Source organism: Frieseomelitta varia, unplaced genomic scaffold, assembly GCF_011392965.1.
Source record: "Frieseomelitta varia isolate USP_RPSP 00005682 unplaced genomic scaffold, Fvar_1.2 scaffold_574, whole genome shotgun sequence".
Classification (NCBI taxonomy): domain Eukaryota; kingdom Metazoa; phylum Arthropoda; class Insecta; order Hymenoptera; family Apidae; genus Frieseomelitta; species Frieseomelitta varia.
In genome coordinates this window covers 209,783-220,762 of record NW_025110339.1, presented here as the reverse complement: position 1 = coordinate 220,762, position 10,980 = coordinate 209,783, and the positions used below count along the sequence as shown (strand labels likewise).

Sequence of the window (10,980 nt, the reverse complement as noted above, 5' to 3'; positions counted from 1 at the left end):
CTGTGGCGGATGAAAAAGGAATAAAAGGCACAGTGGCCGAGACAATGTCGATCTATTCATACAATTAAAACTCATTCGCGTCGCGAGAGCTTCTCGCTTCCGTGTCCTTTGGAGCGAGATCACCGGGCCGGGGAAATGTACGTGGATCGTGTTACGATTATTGCGCGGATGCAGTCTTCTAATAAAGACAACACCCGTCCCATCGCGTGCACCCGTCTTTATCTCTGTCTTCCGCCTCCACGACGTTTAACGCCCGCGAGCTCGCAGGAAGTACACGTTCCTCCGTGTTTCTTCGCTTCGCGGAAAATCGATATAGCAAATAGCCCCCTCGCGACCTACACCTTCGCGTGCCACCGCTGATTGGAATGGTTGAAAATGGGATCGTTGATGAAATTTGAGGGGAAAATACGAAGGGGAGAATGAAAGTCCTCGGTGAGAAGCTATTTATCAGGAGGAATCGATAGGTTTTGAGTAGGTGCTACAAGAACTTTCATAATAATGAGACTGAATCGTCGGTATTTGAGCTTTTTGTTACAAAATTATTCAGAAAGCGATAAAAAGTTAGACTACTTTACATCGAGAATGAAAAATTATTTTAAAAAAATTTCACTTTTCTCGTGATTTCACTGATTATATTGCGAGTTTTTGTATATTTGTCAGATGTTTAAAAACACAAAAGTGCACAGAATGCGTTCACGCAAACCTACATAAAATATTCGAAATATTTAATATTTATTATATTTATAATATTTAGTGAATGCGAGTTCCATTCTTTCCTTTTCTTTTTTTTTTTCTTTTTTTTGCATTTATAAGGTACGAATTTGTGTAATAATTGTTTTTTAACAATGCGTACATATTTCTAGCGCACTTATTATTTTTTTAACAATAACTGTAAAACATAGAAAGAATGCTCTCCGCTTTTAAAATTCAATCAATATTAATAGAAAAGTCAATGGTAAGGCAGAGATGATACATGTGAAAAATTAATTTTTATGAGTCACACGATATATAAGAAATGCTAGTTACATTTGAATGTTCTGCTCGCTTGAACACCCGGTATATGAGAATTTTAGGGAGTAACTAAACGGGTGTTACTAGTACACTCTAGTAAAAATTCCTGCACAACTTTACGAACACACCTTTTAATTTTTTGAAAAATTCACAGATTATTTGTCAATGTTCTAAAAAAATTTAGAGATAAAATAAATGTTAAGTCACAAAAATTGACGTTATTACTATATGTGGGAAAAAATATAATGTTGAGAAAGTTTATTAAGATAATCTTGTTGAGTCATATTAAATTAACTTTTTAAGATATTTTTGCAACAACTATAAGAAAAAGAATAATCAGGCATAATATAATGTCTATCCTTAGTTTTTCGACAGCTCTAAATATTAGATAGACCAGATTCAAACTCTTTGGAGTAGTTTCCTCTCTATAATGTACTTTTATGGTATAAATGGGAATTTTGGCTTGATAAAAGCACATCCCTGATGTAATAAGGATTTGTGATAAGAACTGTCAAAATATTAAGATATTGACTTAAAAGTGTTTATAATTTTTACATAATGGACTTTCAGTAATCACAAAGTCACGTGAGTATAGTTCTGTTTTTCATTATAATAGTACCAATTATACTGATTTTTGAGTATTGCAATGTTGCAAAGTGTGATCTTAGTTAATAAATTAGTGATAAAAATATATTAAGATAAGTTCAATTTTTAATACTTTACAATAAAAATTTATCTCTTAATGTTGTAATTAATATTAGAATATTAGTTACTCTATTTACTCTGTCTGATTTTCAATTTTCAACAAATGTCTAGGATTTCATCAAAGGAGTACTTTACCCCGGCATTTATAATGTCATCTGTACAGCGGGCTTTTACTCAGAAATTGAGTAAACAGCATGCAGCTGATGTTAGACGTCAGATTGCTACCTCTACCTCGTATTCACGTGATCTGTCAAAGAGTGGCAGTTCATTTTCAGGCTTTTCTTCCACGGTACATCCCAAAATGCAATTTGTCTACATAAGTTGTGATTCACACAGTAATGTAATTAATAAAAATATTTTAAAGATGTCACTGTGTGAGGTGTTAGAGCCTCTAGACTATGAAGAATTTTTGGCTCAACATCAGTCAGTTCTTGACCGTGATCCTCTTAAATCAATATTAGATTTCCCACCTGGGGATGTTGAATTAAAAGTTGTGAAAAGAAAAATTAAAACGGAGGAGCCAGTTGTGCCTCATGAATCTATGTAAAATTTTGTTTTGTCTTATAACTAATAAAACCACTGTTTTTGGTATTCACATTAATTCTATTAAATCTTTTAGGGATACGGTATCTCCTTACGTCAGAAGATGTATTGAAAGTTTTACTTCAGATTGGGTAATAGTACATAGAAAATATAAACGTAGAGTTTCTCCCATAGCGAGAGACAGGCTTCTTCAAGATACTCCAAGACAAGATTTTGAGGTGCTCGAGTAAAGATAAAATACATATGTATGCCATACAATTGAGAAACACATTTAAATCAAATATAAAATAGGTGGATCAAGAGGATACAAATGGTTCAGGATCACCAAATGAAGAAGAGGATTTATCTAATTGTGGAGACACACCGAGAGGATCCTGGGCAAGTTTGGATTTAAGGCATTCACAACATGATCCTCTTCTTCCAAGTTTGCTGGACAGAGTTTGTCCAGAGACCATTGATCAAATGAATGAACAAAAACGATCAGAAGATCGTCAAGTAAGTACTATGTTTATATGTGCATGTGATAAGATTTTGGTAATTTTATTCTTTATATTAACATTAACGTGATATTAATTTTAGGAAGCATTATTCCCACTGTATGCACCTCCAGCTTCTCCAGATGATGAATGGCAGGAGATTGGTATAGCGCCAGAACCTACAGAACCTTTCTCACACAAAATTCTTGTGAAGTGTCTCCAACTGAAATTGGAATTGGAGGTTGAACCTATTTTTGCAAGTTTAGCTTTATATGATGCCAAAGAAAAGAAGAAGGTATTTGAAGATGGCAAATTTTAGAAGATATACAACACTTTCTTTTCTTAATATGTTTTGAATCTACAGGTATCCGAAAACTTTTATGTAGATATGAATTCAGAAGGTTTAAAGAGAATGCTTGGTGGTCATATTGCGTACAGTGATGCCAGCACCTTGGCGAGAAGCTGTGTTATGAGTATCAGCAAGCCTAGTCCAGACTTATTTTTAGTTGTTAGACTTGAGAAAGTATTACAAGGTGATATCTCAGAATGTGCTGAACCTTATTTACGGGAAGATAAAAATAAAGAAAAAGTAATCACACAATCCACAGATTGTTAAATTCTAAATATAGCGGATATGGAAATTAAATTAAAAAAATTAAATTCAAAATAGGTGAGAGCAGCTGCTGCAGCTGCTTGTGAGCGTTTGGGTCGATACAGAATGCCACTTGCGTGGACTGCCATTCACATTTCTGGCGTAATAGGAGGTGGTGGAGATACAGATAGCACAGGAAGTGCTGGGTCTTTGGACAGGAAATCAGGCGGATTAGAACAGTGGCGTAAAAAAGTGGAACCACCTGCTAGAAGAGGATCGTTAGAAAGAAGAAGTTCGGATAAAAGACGTAGCTGGTCGCCGGACGACTTTGCAAATTGTCTTGATACATTTAGGTATATATTTTTACAATTTAACTACAATTATTTTATACACAAATGTTTAATGTTCTTACATTCTAAATTACGCGTCTAATTTTTCAGACCCATCACATTGACTGTTTCAAGCTTCTTTAAACAAGAAAGTGAACGACTAAGAGACGAAGATTTATACAAACTTCTAGTCGAACTACGAAGACCTGGTTCTAACTTGAAACGACTAAAATGCCTACCAGGTATATTGAAACTGGATCTTAGCCCTAGGCCCGAAGAATTGCCCAGGTGCTTGGATCCTGATCTGAGAAGGCTAATGCCATATCCTGACGAAAAGAGTCGACCAGTTAAAGAGATACTTGAATTTCCAAGCGAAGTCATTTCGCCAGATTTAACGTACCGCAATCTTCTATACATTTATCCAAAAGAAGCAAATTTCAGTTCAAGAACTGGTTCTGCACGAAACATCGCCGTGAGAATTCAACTCATGGGTGGCGAACAGGAGGCTGATGCGCTCACGGCCATTTTCGGAAGATCATCCTGTCCCGAAATGACTCACGAGTGCTTCACATCTGTCTCCTATCACAATAAGAATCCAAACTTTTACGACGAAGTGAAAATCCGACTTCCCGCTGATTTGAGTGCAAAGCATCATTTGCTGTTTACGTTTTATCATATCAGTTGTCAAAAGAAGGTAGAACAACCGAACGTCGAGACTGCTGTAGCGTACACATGGCTGCCACTTTTGAGAGATGGGCATCTACAATCAGGCGAATTCAGTCTACCGGCAATGCTGGACCCACCGCCAGCAAACTACTCGTACATTGCACCCGATGTTCTTTTGCCCGGTACAAGATGGGTGGACGCTCACAGAGGTGTCTTTACCGTAATTCTGGAACCAGTCTCCAGTGTTCATCCCCAAGACAAATACATTGACAGATTCCTATCGCTGTGTGGTTTCTTGGAAACCGGCCAAGTGCCCCCACGCATCGGCGAAGCGGGAATGGAATCGGAATTAAAATCAGCTTTACTGGAATTGGCAAGAGCATCGCATTCTGCTCTAGTACGATCGCTACCTCAATTGTTGGATCAATTAATATCCCTATTGGTTCGACCGCCAACATTACCATCCCAGCCACTGAACGTGGCAGCTACGGTGTTCGAGGCTATAGGTTTGTTGGTACGAAATATTACCAATCTGCCTGATGGTCAATTAGATGCTCACGGGAGACACGCCCTTCTGGCTACCTACGTCGCTTATCAATGCTCTTTACCACGAATGACGCACGCTCCTGGCATCGTGCGGGCTCAGAGCAATCCTGACTTACCTCTAGAAGATCTAGAAATGGAGGTGCATTCCAGAGGGTTGGATCGAACTGCCTCGATGCGACAAGAATCACCTTCCATAAATAGCCAGCCTACCAGAAGACTTCTGCACGAAGAGCTGGCGTTGCACTGGGTTGTATCTACAGGACAGGCCCGAGAATTGGCTGTTACATATTCTTGGTTCTTCTTAGAATTGATCGTTCGTTCTATGGTTGTAACATTATCGGAAATAGGGATGTTGGAGGCTCCGCGAAAGTCCAGGTTCTCCCCGCAATTCTGCGACGACATCGCTACACTCACTGCGGCGTTAACATCAGAAGTGATTTCACGTTGCGGAAAGGAGAACAGAGTGCCTAATAATCTGACCTCGAGCCTGGGCAATTTTCTTTCTGATCTACTGTCGGTGATGGATAGAGGATTCGTTTTGTCCTTGGTTCGTGCTGCCTGTTGCTCTCTGTCAGATGCCTCTATGCACATTCCAGATTCAGCAGCACTTTACGCGCTGAAATTAGACCTCGTACGAACAATATGCTCTCACGAGCATTACGTGGCATTGAATCTGCCGTTTGGAACCGGATACACGTCGGGATCCGCACCAGCTTCACCCAGCCCGTCGACTGGTAGCTCTGGTAGCCTAATATCTACTTTAGTACCGGGAGATCGAGCCAGATTTTCCGAACTCAGTCAAGAATTTCGACAGCAACACTTTTTGGTAGGAATTGTTTTATCTGATTTGTCGAACACTCTAGAGATACCGAATCCTATGCTTCAAAACAAAGCCATTGGGACCATCCGACATCTAATGGCGTGCCATGACGTTGATTCGCGATATTCCGATCCTGCCGCGAAAGCCAGAGTCGCCGCTCTCTATCTACCACTTCTGAACATTATAATGGATGCCCTACCGCAGCTCTATCACTGGGATTCGAAGGACAAGAGTGTTTATCCCGATGAGTCTGGTTCTATTACACAGTCTGTGGCTTTAGCTATAGCGGGTGGAGTTTCCGCGGAGACGGCAGGAACTCAGTGTAGAGTTTCTTTGAGTTCAGAGGCTACGAGACATCTCTTAATGTGTGTCTTGTGGGTGCTCAAGGGATTGGAACAGTCTGCCTTAGCACAGTGGTGCTCGGAGTTAAGCTCCAGGCGTATACTGTGTCTCCTTCAAGTTCTCAACATTGCCACTGCGGCTTTTGAATACAAAGGGAAAAAAGCGTTGAAGAGACTACCACCGCAGGCTGCGGCCACAAGCGATATTCGATCTAGATTGGAGGATGTGATTCTTGGTCAGGGAAGTGCCAGAAGCGAGATGATGTTGAGAAGAAAGGAAAGAATGAGCGGGGACAAACTTAGATGGCGTAAAGATCAGATGCCTTACAGGTAGGAAAACGTTAGTACGAAAATTTAAAGAAATTGAATAATTTTGTGACTAATTTCTTCCCGTTTAAGATCTTGCGAACAATCGGAGGGAAGAGCTGTGGAGCAAGATGCTCATATAGAAGGTGCCTTAGCAGCGGAAGCCTCTTTAGTGGTTCTGGACACTTTGGAAACAGTTGTCCAGGCTGATGGAGGAGGAGGTGGCATATCTGTTCACTTATGCAACATTTTTACACATTTTGTACGTGTATGTTTATAAAATTTTTATGTTCTGTAGGTGCAGTTGTAGGAGCTGTATTAAAAGTGCTTTTGAGAGCATTAGCAAGAAATCAGAGCACATCCGTGCTACAACACATGTTTAACACTCAGCGAGCTTTGGTATTCAAGTATCACAGTGCTCTGTTTGATGAGGAAAGCGAAAGATGCGGCGATCTGTGTTTGACATTACTCACTAGATGCAGTTCACCTTTAAGTGCTATCCGCAGTCATGCTGCTGCCAGTCTTTATCTATTAATGAGGCAAAATTTCGAAATTGGCAATGTAAATATCTCAGTAGTAGACTGATAGATCTATGACAATTTACTTTGTAAATGAACCAACTCATTTAATATTTTTAGAACTTTGCCAGAGTTAAAATGCAAGTCACGACGTCCTTATCAGCCCTTGTCGGAAGAGGAAGGGCTCCTAGCGAAGGAGCACTCAGAAGAGCGTTGAAAACAGTACTGGTGTATGCTGAGAGAGATACAGAACTAGCAGACACAAGTTTCCCAGAACAAGTGAAGGATCTTTTGTTTAATCTGCACATGATACTGTCCGATACTGTCAAAATGAAGGAATTCCAGGAGGATCCAGAAATGCTTTTAGACCTTATGTACAGGTAATTACTTTTAGATCAGAAAGTACTAACAAAATATGAGATACAAAGAACACTGAATCAAAAATAATAACAATTTTACAGAATTGCAAAGGGATATCAAGGTTCACCAGATCTTAGACTCACATGGCTGGCAAATATGGCTCAACAGCACATGGAAAGAAAAAATCACACAGAGGCAGCTATGTGTTTAGTGCATAGTGCTGCTTTGGTAGCAGAATATTTACACCTTTTGGAGCCAGGAGGTGGAGGACGGCCAGTAGGAGCAGTTGCTTTAGCTCCTGTTACTCCAAATGCATTAGAAGAGAGTGCAGTAGGTGATGACGTACTGGCAAGAAGAGAGGAAGGTTTATGTTTAGGACCAGACTTCTCAGAAAGTGGTTTAGCTGGTTTGCTGGAACATGCTGCCAGCTCTTTTCATACAGCTGGAATGTATGAAGCCATCCCTGACGTGTACAAGGTGTTGCTTCCAATAGCAGAAGCTGCACACGATTATAAAAAACTGGCCAATATTCATGGGTATAATGTTTCTCATACTTTGAGGAATTTAATATGAAAATTTATCAATTTATATGTTGACTTGCGATTCTTTCTGATTTCAGGAAACTTCATGAAGCATACACACGAGTAGAACAACTAGCGGGAAAACGAGTATTTGGAACGTATTTTCGAGTGGGATTCTATGGTGGCCGTTTTGGTGATCTTGCTGGTGAGGAGTTTGTTTACAAAGAACCTACTCTGACGAAGTTACCAGAGATATTTTCAAGACTCGAAAACTTCTATGCTGAACGATTTGGCGCGGAGAACATTGTGATAATAAAAGATTCGAACCCTGTGGATTCCAGTAAGTTAGAACCGGATAAAGCGTATGTCCAGATTACATATGTGGAGCCGTATTTCGAGCCACATGAACTCAGGCATAGACCAACTATTTTTCATAGGAATTTTAATATTAGTAAGTATACTATTCTAAAGAACATTCAGTAATTTCCTAATAAATTAATTTTTCCTTTATCCTGCCGTCTTAAATTATGTTTAGAACGATTTGTATATGCAACGCCATTTACACCTGGTGGTAAGGCTCATGGAGAATTGAGAGAACAATGCAAACGTAAAACCATTCTGACAGTAGCTACGCATTTTCCTTACTTAAAGACAAGAATTCGCGTGGTTGCTAGAAAGCAAATAGTTTTAAGTCCAATTGAAGTTGCAATTGAAGACATACAAAAGAAAACTGCAGAGGTGTGTATGTGTTCTTGAGAGATGATGTAGCTTTATTTTTATAAATCAACTACGTTTATATAAATCGATTGAATCAGGTTGCAGCAGCCACTGCTCAAGAACCACCTGATGCAAAGATGCTGCAAATGGTTCTTCAAGGTTGCATTGGAACAACAGTTAATCAAGGTCCTGCAGAGGTTGCAGTTGTGTTTCTTTCTGGATTAAGGGAACAAAATGCACAGCCCACTAGGCTGCAACATAAATTACGCCTATGTTTCAAGGATTTCTCGAAGAAATGTCTGGATGCTTTGAGGAGAAATAAAAATCTGATTGGACCAGATCAAAGAGACTATCAAAGAGAATTGGAAAGAAATTACCAAAGATTAACGGAAAGACTTTCACCTCTTATTGCATGGAGGTATGAAAAATTTAATTGGAATAATTAATAGCTTAGTCTACCTTTTGTGATGTGTTTATTTTTCTTGTTTCTTTGTTACAGTGGGCCTTCATTAGCAACTCAACAAAGCATGCCATCAACTTCACCACGTTGGTAAAGTGACTGAATGCTACTGATTAACATTTGCCAAAGATCAGTGATACAAGTATTTAATGTTCAAAAAATATCAGCATGTGCTTTTATATAGGTATATATATATTGTATTTACATTCATTCATTTTTATAATGATGAAGCATTTTGACCTGCTATACAGAATGTCTGTCTTTGACAGTTTAAAAATATAAGACAATTTAATACTACGTTCATATGTAAAGTAAAATTAAGACTATATTGAAAATAATTACTAGTCGAGTAATTAGAAAAAGACAACTTGTTTGATATATCAGACTTTTTGATAATAATAAGATGATAGTATTATTTCTCATAAGAATAGTTAATTCTTTTAAACAGATGAAATGAACACATGGAAATTGAAATTTTGTTTTTTACACTCTTTTATATACAGTGCTTTTTTCGCTTTACGTGACCATAGCTAATCTAGGTAAGCAAAAATGTCAATACTAAAAAGTTATAAAAATTATTTTCTATGCCTTTTCAATAATAATGTAAATGAATATTATTTTCAACTATCTGACATATACAGTCAATTTTCTAATTACATAAATGAATTGATTAATTATATTTATATTTTGCATTGCAATGCATAACATACTGCTTAGAGTATAAAAGATAAATGTCTATTTATGTATTTAGCTATTAAAGATGCTGTGATTTTTGAATTAAACATGTAATTATCAGAATTGCAGAAACTTATAATAATAGCAGAGCTTTTACCAAAAAGATTTGTTTTGTTTCGAATAAATTTATTTATTAAATATGATTTATAGCTTTATACAAAGTTACTTTGGTTTGTGATTGATATTTTATCATGTTTTAGTTCTTTTATGACAATAATCTGATTATTGAAATTTTTACTCTGACAAATCTATCATTAAAAGTTTCTTCAAACATTTTTGGAACAGCAGAACTGTTTGGTTCAATTTTAGGAATGAAGAATGGGAAGTCTTGATATAATTGACAAATATGCTTTTTACAATGCTTTGACTTTTAAGCTATATAAGCTTCTAGTTGAAAACACAGGCAATCTTATTGTTTAGTTAGATTAATGTATAATTCATTAAATTACAAATTAATTAATGTTTGGTGATAATTTATATGTATACGTGCATACATACATATATGTTGGTAGTATGATTTCGCAAATTAAGAAATGAGATTGAAAAACAAAAGAATTCGCATATATCGTTTCGATAAAAATTATTTCACGTAATTAAGAGGCTGCTTAATTGGCGAAGCTTCTTCAAATATTACAAAATTATATTTTAAAAAATCGTTACTTACAGTGAGGCAATGCACGTTATATTCATACGAAGTAATTTAGCGAAACTGCCGTGAATGTAAACTTTTGTATGTTACAGAATATTTAAAATATATATCCATTTTGTACTTCGCTATTTTTGAAGTTTTTCTATTTCTATACACAAATAACAAACGTAATATAACTCGCGGAGAAACTCCCGTTGCAACGATTTCAAAACGCGGTGAATTAACCAAGATGGCGCTGATGGTTTCAGTTAGGATTGGTTATGGAGAAAAATTATTAAATAATAATGATGGAGAAACAAGAAAACGAAAAAAGACGAGGAGAACATTTATTTTATATTTTCTCAATAAAAAAAATAATTATACATGATACATGTGCCCTTTTTAGTATATACGTATCGCGAAGATTCAAATTTGAAAATGTGCGGGAAAACGCTGGCGATTTGAAAACAGTATAAATAGTCCCGTTCAAACTAGAACGTAGATTACTCTTGTTTGTATCCCATTGTTCGTTTAACGAAACTCGTTAAACAATAGTGATTCGATAAACAAAAAAATAGATAAATAAATAAATGAAAGAGGAAGAAACCAGTATTGGAAAACGAAAATCGCGTGTTAATTATCGAAACGTTGCAATTTACGTGTTTTTCTTTCATCAAAGGTAACCATTCATTATCGAAGGTTGATA

General features: G+C 37.0%; 1 protein-coding gene across 1 annotated transcript; it reads left to right on the top strand.

Moving 5' to 3' along the window:
- Nucleotides 1-1,444: 1,444 nt before the first annotated feature.
- LOC122534062 (dedicator of cytokinesis protein 7) lies at nucleotides 1,445-10,423 on the top strand. Its single transcript, XM_043664348.1, has 17 exons — nucleotides 1,445-1,596; nucleotides 1,828-2,005; nucleotides 2,081-2,259; nucleotides 2,336-2,477; nucleotides 2,551-2,754; nucleotides 2,839-3,030; nucleotides 3,100-3,324; nucleotides 3,406-3,680; nucleotides 3,768-6,359; nucleotides 6,429-6,556; nucleotides 6,634-6,896; nucleotides 6,974-7,233; nucleotides 7,315-7,749; nucleotides 7,833-8,185; nucleotides 8,270-8,472; nucleotides 8,550-8,869; nucleotides 8,951-10,423. Exons 2-17 carry the CDS (start codon nucleotides 1,865-1,867, stop codon nucleotides 9,003-9,005), a joined length of 5,967 nt encoding a protein of 1,988 aa, XP_043520283.1. The 5' UTR covers nucleotides 1,445-1,596; nucleotides 1,828-1,864; the 3' UTR covers nucleotides 9,006-10,423.
- The last annotated feature ends 557 nt before the right edge of the window (nucleotides 10,424-10,980 follow it).